The sequence below is a fragment of the Pimephales promelas genome, chromosome 17 (assembly GCF_988280905.1).
Source record: "Pimephales promelas chromosome 17, fPimPro1.hap1.1, whole genome shotgun sequence".
Classification (NCBI taxonomy): Eukaryota; Metazoa; Chordata; class Actinopteri; order Cypriniformes; family Leuciscidae; genus Pimephales; species Pimephales promelas.
In genome coordinates, this window is record NC_142785.1 from 576,603 (window position 1) to 591,056 (window position 14,454).

Below are 14,454 nucleotides of genomic sequence, written 5' to 3' on the forward strand. Positions count from 1 at the left end.
TTAAAAATAAAAATCTGTTAAATTCCCATAGAGTGTTAAATTCCCCCTATGTTAAATTTCCATAGAGTAAAAACCTGACTTATGCACCCTGTATTTTAAGGAAAAACATTTATTTATTCATGATACATTATTCATTCACAAAGAAAATTGGTGTCCTTAAAGGTTGGAGTTTTCCTCATTTTTCTAATTAAGGCATTAAGATCAATATCCAAAAGATGATTTTTTATTCCTCTTTTTAGGCAACTTTAGCAAACACTTATGCACACCACTGTATATATATATATATATATATATATATATATATATATAGACATTTGTTTCTAATATTATGTTTATTATGTTTGTTTCTAATATTATTTTCTCCAATTTCATTTGTTGTTGGCATAACAATGCAGAGAACAATCCAACTTAACAGTTTGTAAATATATGTGTGTACATATACTAATATAAAGAAGAAATAAAAATGTAATTAATTATACCCATGTAAAATTATACATATAAATATATATAGTTATCATAATTCTTTGTGTAAACATATTTGGCAATAAATATAATTCCAAATCTGATATGTGCAGCATTTTGTATTTATTTAAAGTCCATCTTTAGTCAACCATTTTATCCCTTAAAATTAATCTTTAATCACCAAAATTACACATTGAAACGTTTTTCCCTTGAAAAAAGATTCTTCATGCCTTAAAATATCTTGAATGTAACTCGACACCCTTGCCTCATTCAGTATACGCGGTCCCCGCCTCCACTCACTCCATCCGCTCAGAGATCCACTGGTTGACTCAACAGTGCTGTTTACACATGAACTCATCTTATGAAGGAAATGAAACAGCAGAGACTGAGATGATCATACAGATGGCGTTTGTTTGGCTGTTTTAATGCCATCCTTCATTGACCGTAATCTCTCAAGGATATTTGAGGACTCTGTCTGCGGTTCTTCCATTGCCCTTGAGAAGCATCTGGTCCTCGTACACGTACACCGTCGCGAAGGCGTTGGTTTCGGGGTGCGTCTCGATCACCCCCTCCAGTGTGATGTGGTGCACGCCTGACGCGTCGGTGCAGAACCCTCCGTCATGATCGTGTCCCGAGATGAAGATCGCCACGCTCTTATGAGCGCGCAGGACCGACAGAAGCTCATCGTAGTTCCAGGCCAGACAGATGGGGTCCGTGGCATCCGGGTGAACGGGGAGATGACCTGCAAACACACACACACACACACATCAAGACCAGGAGCATTTACCATGATGGTAGTTTAACAAACTCAGGGTTACAGGATTAGCCGCATGAATGAAACAGAATTTACATTCTTGGGCAACTCCATTAATGAGACTGGCACATTTAATTTAAATGTTGTAGGATTACAAATTTGTATAAATGTTTTATTTAAATCCAATACAATAGTATTTTATATTGAGAAAGTTTATAAATTATGAGACCAGGAAATCTCTGCAAACGGTAGTTCCTACACAGAGAAGAAAAAGTTCACAACAATGTGTTTATCAGATGTAAGTTTAAATGAGTTTAAATCATTCTTTTATGTGTTTAAACTGTTGTAGTGAACATGAACTACATATTTGTGAACCGCTTTCTGTGCATTTGTAAATCCCTGCGCGCATCTGTGGACTGTGACACACTTCTAGAGGACTCCACCCACCGTCTCCTCAAGCCAATCATATAACAGCCACATTGAGCAGACCAATCATAGCACGTTTGTTAATCTCAATCTATTTATTTGGAATTATGCAACAATTGTAACCCCATCCGTGGCTGAGGGATATATAGATACAGATATATACTCACTGAAGAGCGTGACTCTCTCCTGCCTCTGGTCCGCGAGGGTCAAGACTCGGTCGAGCCACTGAAGCTGCTCCGCACTGAAGCCTCCATTGAACTTCACAAACCTCTGTTCCAGCCCACACACTGCAGGAGGACACATGAACAACACGCATCAGGATTAATCCCCAAGCACATGTGTCACATGTCCACTATATACATTACACATGATTATTGTTATTAATCTACATGCCTTGCATGATAAGGCTGGTCATGTTATGTAAAAAACATTATTGTTACAATTAGTGTTAAAATAACTTTACTGGATTTAACGATACCTCAAATATCCAAGCTGTCACTAATACAACTTTACATTTCAAGTTGATTCAACTTAACATTTTAAAGCAGCACAGACTGAACACTTACTTTTTTGAGTTGAAAGCGCGCTTTTAGGACACGGGTTACTCAGGATACAGGTTAGTTTAGGACACGGGTTAGTTATTATACTGGTTAGTTTAGGACACGGGTTAGTTTAGGACATGGGTTAGTTATTATACTGGTTAGTTTAGGACACGGGTTAGTTTAGGACATGGGTTAGTTAGGATACGGGTTAGTTAGGATACGGGTTAGTTTAGGACATGGGTTAGTTAGGATACGGGTTAGTTTAGGATACGGGTAAGTTTAGGACACGGGTTAATTAGGATACAGGTTAGTTTAGGACACGGGTTAGTTATTATACTGGTTAGTTTAGGACATGGGTTAGTTTAGGACATGGGTTAGTTAGGATACGGGTTAGTTTAGGACATGGGTTAGTTAGGATACGGGTTAGTTTAGGACACGGGTTAGTAAGGAGACATGTTAGTATATGACACATATTAGTTTGTAAATGAGAAGTGGTTCTTAAACAGTTTTCCTGGATAAATAAAGGTTAAATAAATACATAAAAATAGTTTAGGACACAGGTTAGTTAGGAGACAGGTTAGTTTAGGACACGGGTTAGTTAGGATATGGGTTAGTTAGGACACATGTTAGTTTTGAACACGGGTTAGTTTAGGACACTGGTTAGTTAGGATACAGGTTAGTTTAGGACACAGGTTAATTAGGACATACGTTAGTTAGGACACAGGTTAGTTTAGGACACGGGTTGGTTTAGGACACAGGTTAGTTAGGAGACGGGTTAGTTTAGGACATGGGTTAGTTAGACACGGGTTAGTTAGGACACGGGTTAGTTTAGGACACGGGTTGGTTTAGGACACAGGTTAGTTAGGAGACGGGTTAGTTTAGGACACGGGTTAGTTAGGATAGGGTTAGTTTAGGACATGGATTAGTTTAGGACACGGGTTGGTTTAGGACACAGGTTAGTTAGGAGACGGGTTAGTTTAGGACACGGGTTAGTTAGGATAGGGTTAGTTTAGGACATGGATTAGTTAGGAAACGGGTTAGTTTAGGACACAGGTTAGTTAGGAAACGGGTTAGTTTAGGACACAGGTTAGTTAGGAGACGGGTTAGTTTAGGACATGGGTTAGTTAGATACGGGTTAGTTAGGACACGGGTTAGTTTAGGACACGGGTTGGTTTAGGACACAGGTTAGTTAGGAGACGGGTTAGTTTAGGACACGGGTTAGTTAGGATAGGGTTAGTTTAGGACATGGATTAGTTAGGAAACGGGTTAGTTTAGGACACAGGTTAGTTAGGAGACGGGTTAGTTTAGGACATGGGTTAGTTAGACACGGGTTAGTTTAGGACACAGGTTAGTTTAGGACACGGGTTAGTTTAGAACACAGGTTAGTTAGGATACGGGTTAGTTTAGTCTGTTGTGTATAAATCTGCTTCGCTGTTACAGATATGCTATATTTGAATATGAGCAAGATGTAAAAACATGCATGTACACATATCATATCATTTGTTTTCATATCATTTGAGTGTACATTTGAATTATATATTCGAATGTATATAGTATAGGTAACACTTTACAATAAGGTTCATTAGTTAACATCACTTAATGTATTAACTAACATGAACTAACAATGAGCAATACATTTGTTACAGTATTTATTAATCTTTGTTAATGCTGGTTAATAATAATCCAGCTGTTCATTGTTTGTTCATGTTAGTTCACAGAGCAGTAACAATATTAACTAATACAAGCTTTGATTTTAATAAAGAATTAGTAAATGTTGAATGTAGATGTAGAAGTATTGCTCATTTTTGTAAATTTTACTTGTTTAAAGTAAGTTAGGATCTTGTTAATAAGCAACTGTAGCTGGGGAATGAATGAAGCAAAATATTTTCCAAACATTCATGTTTTTTATGTTTTTTTTTTTTTTTTAACAGCCTACATAGAAAAAAACTATAAATCAGGCTTCAGAAGTTTAGGACGGGGGTCAGAGGTCAGTGGTAAGCACCTGGCGGCTGGTTGCGGTCTAAATATTATCCAAATAATATTTTGGACAATAATATGTTTGTTTTTCTTTACACAAATACATTTTTCTTTATACAAAGAAAAAACTCTAATTCAGGCTTCTGATGTTTAGGACGGGGTCAGAGGTTAGGGGTCAGCACCTGGCGGCGTGTTGAGGTCCGCGTTGCTGTTGTGTTTCTGCAGCAGCTTCATGGCCTGCTGATGCTTCTCACTGCTCGCGTCTCTCCCGATGACGCTCGCGTCGTACGCGTCCAGAAGCACGAATCGAAACCTGGGGGCGGGGCTAAACTCATACGCGTAAATGTCGTCCGCGATGAGGTCACTTTCGGCTCGGTCACTTCCGGCTCCGGCTTTCCCCGCGCTGTTCAGCGGAGAGGCCATTAGAGTTTCCCTGCTGAAGTTGTAGAACTCGTGGTTCCCCCACACATGATGCACGTCCACCGAACTCTTCTCGAACTCAGCCATCACCGTGTCTAGCGCTCGTTCCGACGCGTCGCGGCTCTTGTTGTGTCCGTCGATAGCATCTCCGAGCTGAATGACGCAGTTGACGCGCGTCTCCTCCCAGTGCCGCACCGCGTCCCGAAGCAATGCGACGCTGTTCCTGTAGAAGCGTCTTCTGGTCTTCCGATAGTTTGTCCCATCATCTATATCTGCGAACTGGACGTCCGCGATTATCCCGAAAGAAAACAACGCTCGCGCGCGATCCTCCATCTCCCGAGAAACCGATCAGGAACGCGTGTGGTGGTTTACACGCTGCCAGTTCAGAGTATAGTAAGAGTTTGTCATGTAATAATGATGACAGTGAAAGATTGGCCTTGAGTTGACAGTTCGTGGAACATACCATCTCAGAGAGTGTGTGTAGGGGGGTCATACAGGGTTGCCAACGCCTCGCGTTCGGTGTAAAACTCGAGCAAACATCAAAACATAAGACTGACAGTAATATTAAAATCCCTTTTGCAATAATTATTTCCCTTAAAACTCATCTTTGATCACCAAATTGACATATTTAACCGTTTTTTCCTTGAAAATAATTATTATGTCTTAAAATATGAAACCCGACAGCATGGTTCAACTGATATGCAAATGAGCCCCGCCCCATTCAGCAATGCTGTCCACTTATGAATTTAAAGCATATTAAAAGCACCACATAACACATAAACACCTTCGAAAGCTGTATTTTCACCACAGGGGGACTTCACTATTTAGCCTACTAGCCTATATGATTTGGTTTAGCATGTGATTATGCATAATTTATAGTTATAACTATGTATGTAAACAGCACTGGTCCAGAAGCACTTCCTTTTTCAGTTTGTAACTGTTTTCTTTATTTCACATGTAAAGAAAACATCTTAAAGATTTTTGTTTAACTTTTTGATTCAGTTTTAAATGTTCTGTTGGTTGTATTTTATCCCAGCTTTTATGTAGTGTTAAAAAACTGAAACAGGAAGTGCTTCTGGACCAGTGTTGTTTACATCTTGTGAAATGGTCATATGTCTGAGATATCTGTGTGATGTCTGTCAATATACTGTATATATAATACATATGTATACACACCAGCCTGAGTGACAGCAGGTGAATGCGTGTGTATTGTATCTGACCTCAGTGTGTTGCCCTACTGCCCACCACATTGACTCGAGTCTCAGTAATGTGTATGCGTGTGTGTGTGTGTGTGTGTGTGTGAGTGTGTGTGTTTAAATGTTAAAACACTGTGGTATCAAATGTTCAGACATATTTGTTACACTGTTTATTTAAATTTAAGTTACATTATAATATTTTCTTCTATTATTTTGATGTTTTTATTATTATTCTATCTATGTATTCCAAGCTTTGGCAGTATTGCATTATTTACAGTCATGCTAATAAAGCATTTTTTTAATTGATTTGAATATATATTAATATTTTTTTAGAATTAACCTGTAAGAATTATATTATTTTTTATTTTTTATTATTTTTTGTAAATATTTTGACTCCTTTATTTTCCTATTAAAAACACATGATTCCTCCCAGTTCTCCTTTGCTGTAGCCGATTCTGTATTATACACGCGCGCTGCACGAGTCCGGCCACCAGAGGGCGCACTGCGCGAGTTCGGCCACCAGAGGGCGCGTGCACGAGTCGGCCACCAGAGGGCGCGTGTACTAGTCCGGCCATCAGAGGGCGCGCTGCCCAAGTCCGGCCACCAGAGGGCGCGCTGCCCAAGTCCGGCCACCAGAGGGCGCGTGCACGAGTCCGGCCACCAGAGGGCGCGCTGCGCGAGTCAGGCCACCAGAGGGCGCGTGCACAAGTCCGGCCACCAGCGGGCGCGCTTCACGAGTCCGGCCACCAGAGGGAGTCATCGGGCAAACACGCTTCATATTGATATTCTCTACTGTATAATTTAAGTGATGAATGATGATCATTGTGCTTCACGTCTGTAACTCGTTCTTAAGGGGTTTAACTGATTGTTACAACATTTTGAGTTTTGTAACCGAGGAGTGAAAATCCTAAATGTGAAGAACTTTAAAGCACGTCTCTCACGTGATGCTTATCAAACACCAGATTTATTACTAGCCTATTACTATTGTTCTTTTAGGGTTTTCCCACATTTCATCTGGAGAATGTCCTGATCTGTCGCAGTTCTGTGTGATCTCCTGTATTAGATAATACAGATCTTTTGCAACACTAGTTCTTTTCGGCCGAGGCTGAAGCAATGCTGTGGTGTTTGTGAATCTGGAATGAAGTGAGTGGGTGTGTTCATGTAGAAGAGACTCATTCAGAGCCTTGAGATTCACACACACACACACACACACACACACAGAGATGAGATGAACAGGGTTTGAGGCTCGGTAAGTTTGGAGTGTGTGTACCCCCGAGGACTCGACCATGTCCGGCTGGTTCTGCCGGAGTTTATACGCGTTTCACGGGGACCAGCATCAGCAGGGTTTGAGGTTTGAAGCTGGAGAGATGATCCGGATAACTCAAGCTTTAGAGGGAGGATGGTGGGAAGGAGAGAAGGACGGGGAGAAGGGATGGTTTCCATCGACATACGTGCAAACAGAGGTGAGACCGTGTGTGTGAGTTAACACAATAACTCTAGGCTTCCTTTAGTTATGCGAAACTGGTGTTTTATAAGTCCGTCCACGGTGTTCAGTGTCAGTTTCTGCTGTAATCTGTGTGTTATTAGTGAGGCTGGACTCGGGACTCGCGCGCAACTTTTTACTCACATCGAAACTTTTCCAACAGGTTTAGATATTACAGTTCAGGAGGGGCAGTTTCCCTCAGGATGGGCTCCTGTTATCTCTGATGAAGTGATACTGTGTGTGTGTGTGTGTGTGTGTGTGTGTGTGTGTGTGTGTGTGAGAGAGAGAGAGCGAGAGAGAGAGAGAGAGAGAGAGAGAGAGAGAGCGAGAGAGAGAGAGAGAGAGAGAGAGAGCGAGAGAGAGAGAGAGAGAGAGAGAGAGAGAGAGAGAGAGAGAGAGAGAGAGACGTCCTCGTTCCAAACGTTTGCGCAGATCATGATAGACAGACAGATACAGTAGATAGATACATACATACATAGACAGATAGATAGAGAGATAGATAGATAGACAGACAGACAGACAAGATAGATAGATAGATAGATAGATAGATAGATAGATAGATAGATAGATAGATAGATAGATAGATAGATAGACAGATAGATAGATAGATACATACATACATACATACATAGACAGATAGATAGAGAGATAGATAGATAGACAGACAGACAGACAAGATAGATAGATAGATAGATAGATAGATAGATAGATAGATAGATAGATAGACAGATAGATGATAGATAGATAGATGATACAGTAGATAGATAGATACATACATACATACATACATAGACAGATAGATAGAGAGATAGATAGATAGATAGATAGATAGACAGACAGACAGACAAGATAGATAGATAGATAGATAGATAGATAGATAGATAGATAGATAGATAGATAGACAGATAGATGATAGATAGATAGATGATACAGTAGATAGATAGATACATACATACATAGACAGAAAGATAGATAGAGAGAGAGATAGATAGATAGATAGATAGATAGACAAGATAGATAGATACATACATACATACATACATACATAGACAGATAGACGGATAGATAGACAGATAGATAGATAGACAGACAAGATAGATAGATAGATAGATAGATAGATAGATAGATAGATAGATAGATAGATAGATAGATAGATAGATAGAGTGTTTGTCTCAGCTTCTCACTCTCTCGTGTCACTTCCTGTGTTCGGTGACAGTAATGTTCACATGTGAGCGTCTCAGAACAAGCCTGACAACTGGAGGATACGCTGGCACATCTTACCCCGCTCTCTCGCACAGATATCAGGGACAGACTCAGGAATCACACACACACACACACACACACACACACACACACACACACACACACACACACACGAGGGCGAGGCAGCGGAGAAGTGCGGCACTAACCACTTTACTCAGAAATTGCAGATAAAATTCATAATTACAAAGAAATAGCAAGATTTTTTACTGCAATTCATAAATACATATTCATATTCATATTCATAATGCAGAGTCAGAATTGCCAGATTAAAAATTGCAATTACCTTTTTTTATTTTTTTTATTCCAAAGCTTAAATAAGCGCTTCGGTTTATAAGCATTTTATCAGCTTATAGATCACTTTACAATAAGGAGCATTAGTGAACATGAGCTAATAATGAACAATACAGCATTTATTAATCTCAGTTCATATTAATCTCAACATTGTCTAATACATTATTAAAATCAAAGGTTTTATTAGTTAACATTAGTTACTGCACTGTGAACTAACAATGAACAGCTGGATTATTATTAACTAACATTAATAAATACAGTAACAAATGTATTGCTCATGTTAATTAATACAGTACCTGATCTTAACTAATGAACCCTATTATTGTTGAGTGTGACCTGTTTATCTCCAACTACAACATATTCGTTTCCTGAATCAAAGCTTGAGTAAATATGTAAATATATCTGCCGTGTGTATTCGTGCCCAAGAGTTTTAATATTGATGATGAAGAATGATTAATAAAGCGAGTGACAGAGGAAGAAGAGTCACACTTTCATATCAAACGAATGCAGCGATGAGAGCTTCACACACACACACACACACACACACACACACACACACACACTCTCGTCAGGCATTGTGATTGAGAAAGAGTTGAGTGTGATGTGAAACAGAAACTGGTCTGTGATCAGTGGTAGTTGTGTTTGAGTATCAGTGTTACACACACTCTCTCTCTCTCTCCCACACACACACACACACACACACACACAGGTCTGTGATCAGTGCTAGTTGTGTGTGAGTGTGTGGGAGTTTATGCTTCACTTCTCACAGACTCTGAGTTACATCTGGAGATTTAAAATCAGCACATTTTAGTGTGTGTGTGTGTGTGTGTGTGTGTTTTCTCCTCTGTTTGGTCTGATTCACACACTCCGCAAGCTTTAACCTTGACTCTCATGGCTCTCGTGGGAATTAGATTGCAAGTGTGTGTGAGAAAATGCTCTCGACGACACTAAGTGTGTTTTCTCTCACTGATCGTCCTCCTCTAAAATAAACTGTGTGTGTGTGTGTGTGTGTGTGTGTGTGTATCATGATGAGTGTGTGATAGGAAACAGACTCTGATGGACTGAAGCGCTGACACACACACTCGAGTCTCTCTCGTCTGTCGGATATCGAAACACTTCTGGAGAACATGTGGGCGGGGCTTGATTGTGTGCGTGAGGAGTTGATTGGATGACTGGCTGCTTGTGGTTTGCTATTGGCTGATCTCCTGTGAGTGACAGGTTGCCCCGCCCACATCATCAGAGAAGAGATGCTGTTATTCTGATTCAAGATTATTGAAACAATAACGATGCGCAACGATAATGAATTTAGTATAAACACTGCGATTAAATCAGGCCAAACGATCCGACTATCAGAGAACGAGGGGCGAAAGGTCACGTGAGGTCAAATACTGGACATTGAAGAGTTTGATGGACTCCATATTTACAGCATTCTTCCTTTGAGTGTCTGACGGGTCGTTCCTGATTTTCCAAGCATGATGCCAGAGCCTGAAGCAGCCGTGACTAACGTGTGTGTGTGTGTGTGTGTGTCTCAGAGAAATACATATACACTCAATCCAGAGGAACACGAGGCCTCCGAGAGAAAACACAATCCATGGGGATTCAGAATGTGTTTATGTCGGATCAAGACTCATGTTTCCTGTTAGAGATCCTCGCTAGCACTGCATGTGTGTCCGTACAAAACGGCAAACTCAAATGAATAAAACATCCCAATAAAGCAGTGTTTCCATCCCATGTGTTCAAGAGAACAAACCCGACAAACAATATCAGTAATAAACTAACTTGTGTCGCGTGAGACGAAACACTGTAAACACTGCGGTGTTCTCTGGCGTTCAGACGCTGGGACACACTCGTGTGTGTGTGAGACGCTTCTGGAGGGAATTACACCCAATCATAATCACACACTTCGACTCCGGCGTTTCAGAAACACCAAACCGACATTAGAGACGCTGCGACGCCATTGGTCCGCTGGTTACGCCAGTTAGCCAATCACAGCAGCTTTAAAAAAAAAAAAACTTTTGCTGATAGTTTACTCGCCCCCGTGTCATCCAAGATGTCCATGTCTTTCTTTCTTCAGTCGAAAAGAAATTAAGGTTTTAGATGAAAACGTTCTCCATATAATGGACTTCAATGGGGTCCAAACGGTTCAAGGTCCAAAAGACAGTTTCAGTGCAAACTACAAACTGTTCAAAGGGCTTTAAACGATTCCAGACGATGAATAAGTCAAATCTTTTCCCGAGTCAATTCGTTTGTTGAATGAACCAAATGACATGAAAAAAGATTTGTTCATTTTGGTTCATTTCTCGTGTGAAGACATGGACATCTTGGATGACACGGGGGCGAGTAAATTATCAGCAAAAGTGTTTTTGTAAAAGTGAACTACTCCTTTAATATGGAACGAGTCGAGACAAACTTTAAGTTGGCTTGTGAAAGTTTGTAACAGAAAGTTTGAAGAAGTTTAAAGTAGTTTGAAGTTTAAACTAGTCTAAAGTTTAAATTAATTTAAAGTTTAACTTAGTTTAAAGTAGTTTCTAGTTTAAATTAGTTTAAAGTAATTTAAAGTTGCTATGGGTGTTTTTAGTGGGTTGCTAAGGTAGTTTGGGTAGTTAGATGGATGGATGGATAGATAGAGTAACTATGGTGGTTGCTATGGTGTTAATAATAGGCGGTTGCTAGGGTGTTCTGGGTCATTGCTATGGTGTTGTTAGGCGGTTGCTATGGTGTTCTGAGTGGTTGCTATGGTGTTGCTAGGCGGTTGCTAGGGTGTTCTGGGTGGTTGCTATGGTGGTGCAAGGCAGTTGCTAGGGTGATCTGGGTGGTTGCTATGGTGTTGGTAGGCATGTTTATATGCATGTCTCATTGGATCAAACTATTATGCGCCTCAATCGTGTGTGTGTGTGTGTGAGTGTGTTTAGAAATATATGCGCATCTGGTAACACTTTATTTTATTTTTTTATTGTTACAGTGTAATTAATTATATATTTAAGTACTGAGTACTAATAATTAGGGTTAGGGTCTGGTTGAGGGTTAGTTGCATGTAATTATACAGTAGTTTACTGTTCTTCCTCTGGTAAGTGTGAGATATGAAGGATCTGCTGTCAGCATGTGCTGGCCCTCGGGCCGCTGGCGTCTCATGAGAACGTCCTCAGGCTTTATAACGTCCACCATCTGCAATAATGCAATATTTAACGCTGCTTTCGGCTGGACACAATCAGAGCAAGGTCAGCGTGTTTGGTTACTCTACAGAAAGCTGTCACTCTTTCGCTTCACAGGAAGAAACACTTCATTTAATTTAATTTAAAACGCACCTTTAGAGCCAACAATCATTTATAACCAGTGGCGGTTCTAGGATTTTTCTGTAACAGGGGCCATTAAGGGGCCAGATGTTACAATCAGGGGCCAAGTACAGGGTACATCCATGCACACAAAATAATTTATTCAGTACGGTGCAAATACAGTTCGGCAGTTATTAATTTTTCAAAAAAATGTGCCAGTAAAGTTCTTAATGATTTTTTTTTATTTATTTATGGATATAAGACTGCTCCAAACACAGAATACTGCAGCCACGTAAAGTCTTTTGCCAGGTCTCAATGAATGCTCTCTTCCTGTTCCCGTGCTGTGTCTTGGGGTAAACCTTGAGGACAGGTTGCACTGGACCATCTGCTCTGGACTGGGAAATGTCTGGAGAGACGCAAAAAAAATAGATTTTTTTTATAACTTCTTTCTGAATTCGACATTTTAAGTTTCATAATCATGTTGTCGCTTATAAACAGTAAATTATTGTTAATTAATGCATAATTTGTTAAATGTCCATTGACAACTTCAACAGGATGAAAATATAGGCATACCATCAGGTCCAGGTGGAGCAGCACAACTTTTCTGCTAGGCACCAGGGAATGTCTACAAGAAGCAAATGAAAAAAAATTAAACATAACCACTGAGTCTTCTGAAAATTATGTTAATATGAGTAGTTATATTATTGCTAACATTTCTGGTTCTAGCTGCTAGCAGAAACATCCATTTTGGCATCATTATGTTCAGACCCTCAGCAAGCAGTACACTTCTTCTTGTTGCAGTTTCATTGAATACCATTTAATACATAACATTGTGTTTCTATCATCTGGCTTTGCCTACATCATGTTTTATCTGATCTGGTGAAGAGGGGTTTGGGCTACCCTGGTCTTCAGCTGCCTGCTGGTTGATTCTGTCCTCTGACGTCCCCTTGCTTAAACCATCACTTTTAGTAGTATCATCATATATATCTATGAGTATCATAGGTTAATCTTGTAAAAAAAAAAAAAAAAAAAAACTCTGAATAGCTCCCTGTGTCTGTCCCTTTTTTCATGCTCACTATCTGCCAAACAAGATAGTTAACATTATCACAAAGGTATAATTACATACAAGGCTGTTAGTGAATGCATAAACTTTCTAAAAACTCTATAACCTTTGCTAGCGCTATCTTAACATGTTAACATTGCTAACAACTTTAACAAGTCTTCCACAATTAAGTTAACAAACCTAAAATAAGTAAGAGCAGCAGCTAAAATATACTTTCATATTTTAATGACAACCAACACAAGGATTTGTGACTCACCAAAAGTTGTCTCTAAGTTGGATTACTGTTTGATGGATTATGTCTCATGTATACAGGCAACATCACCGACGATGTTCTGGTAGTCAAAAGTTCCGATTTTGCGCATTAGTTTCAAGCACTGCTTCTTCTCCCAAATTACATTGCCACATTACTACCGCAGTGCCGCCAATTGTTTGGGGGTGGAATTGCATCTGTGATCGTTGTGGAAAAAAATTCTCCGGTTGCTCTTCTCGTCGACGATTGATGGAAGGGGGGCCAATCAGGGGCCAATCAGATTTCAGCAGGGGCCCAGGCCCCTGTGGCCCCGCCTCTAGAACCGCCCCTGTTTATAACACAGGACCGTTAAAACTGTGTGTGCTGCTGGACCTGTGTTGATGGGACATGTTAGTTGTGATTATATTATCATCAGGAAACACCAGAGGAGTGAAAGGTCATCATAAGGTCAAATCTTCATTTAGCTCTCTCCCGTGTTCATGACTATTTCTAAAAGACGAGGGAAAGCTTCTGTTCTCCGAGGCAGAGAGAGAGAGTCACTCAGGTGAGGGCGAGTTAACCGTTACACGACAGAAGTGCAGTTTTATACAGACGAACCCATCACACACACACACACACACACACACACTCGATCACGCTGACGTCTGGCTCTGAATCTTCCCACACATTTCCAGCATTCCCGACCGGATGACATTACGAGTGGGAAACCTCTGTGACCTGAACTCTGAGAAACAGCTCAAACACAGCAGTGTGTGTGTGTGTGTGTGAGACGCAACCACTGAACACATGAACAATGATTGGGTCTCACCAGGGCTGCATTAGTTGATAAAATACTGTGAACACAGTGAAATATTACTAACACATTTAATTTATCTAGCATACTCAAAATCTGTTGAGATTGACTTTAAAGGAGTAGTTCACTTTTATAAAACACTTTAGCTGATAATTTACTCGCCCCCGTGTCATCCAAGATGTCCATGTTTTTCTTTCCTCAGTCGAAAAGAAATGAAGGTTTTTGATGAAAACATATAATGGACTTCAATGGGGTCCAAACG

At 40.1% G+C, this 14,454-nt stretch overlaps 2 protein-coding genes and 1 long non-coding RNA gene across 4 annotated transcripts in view; 1 reads left to right on the forward strand and 2 right to left on the reverse strand.

Moving 5' to 3' along the window:
• Positions 1 to 566: 566 nt before the first annotated feature.
• Positions 567 to 5,061, reverse strand: adprm (ADP-ribose/CDP-alcohol diphosphatase, manganese dependent). The gene is made up of 3 exons (XM_039653856.2): positions 4,344 to 5,061; positions 1,810 to 1,929; positions 567 to 1,204 (listed from the first exon to the last, which is right to left on the reverse strand). The coding sequence occupies exons 1-3, from the start codon at positions 4,912 to 4,914 to the stop codon at positions 915 to 917; spliced, it is 981 nt and encodes a 326-aa protein (XP_039509790.2). The 5' UTR covers positions 4,915 to 5,061; the 3' UTR covers positions 567 to 914.
• Positions 5,062 to 6,965: 1,904 nt separating this feature from the next.
• Positions 6,966 to 14,454, forward strand: part of gas7b (growth arrest specific 7b) — a 38,271-nt gene continuing 30,782 nt past the window's right edge. For both annotated transcript variants that reach the window (XM_039653807.2, XM_039653809.2), the window contains exon 1: positions 6,966 to 7,240. In XM_039653807.2, coding sequence (XP_039509741.2) covers positions 7,064 to 7,240 — 177 coding nt within the window. In that variant the 5' untranslated portion in view covers positions 6,966 to 7,063. The remainder of the gene's footprint in view (positions 7,241 to 14,454) is intronic.
• On the reverse strand, positions 11,831 to 13,744 carry LOC148971017 (uncharacterized). The gene is made up of 3 exons (XR_016146945.1): positions 13,406 to 13,744; positions 12,660 to 12,711; positions 11,831 to 12,492 (listed from the first exon to the last, which is right to left on the reverse strand). It is a non-coding gene; the product is annotated as an uncharacterized LOC148971017 (long non-coding RNA).

Coding starts and splice junctions, on each gene's coding strand:
- adprm (XM_039653856.2), bottom strand. CDS start 4,914: ATGGAGGATCGCGCGCGAGCGTTGTTTTCTTTCGGGATAATCGCGGAC. Junction 1,930..4,343: donor GGACCTCAACACGCCGCCAG/GTGCTGACCCCT, acceptor GTCCTCCTGCAG/TGTGTGGGCTGGAACAGAGG. Junction 1,205..1,809: donor GGAGAGAGTCACGCTCTTCA/GTGAGTATATAT, acceptor GTGTGTTTGCAG/GTCATCTCCCCGTTCACCCG.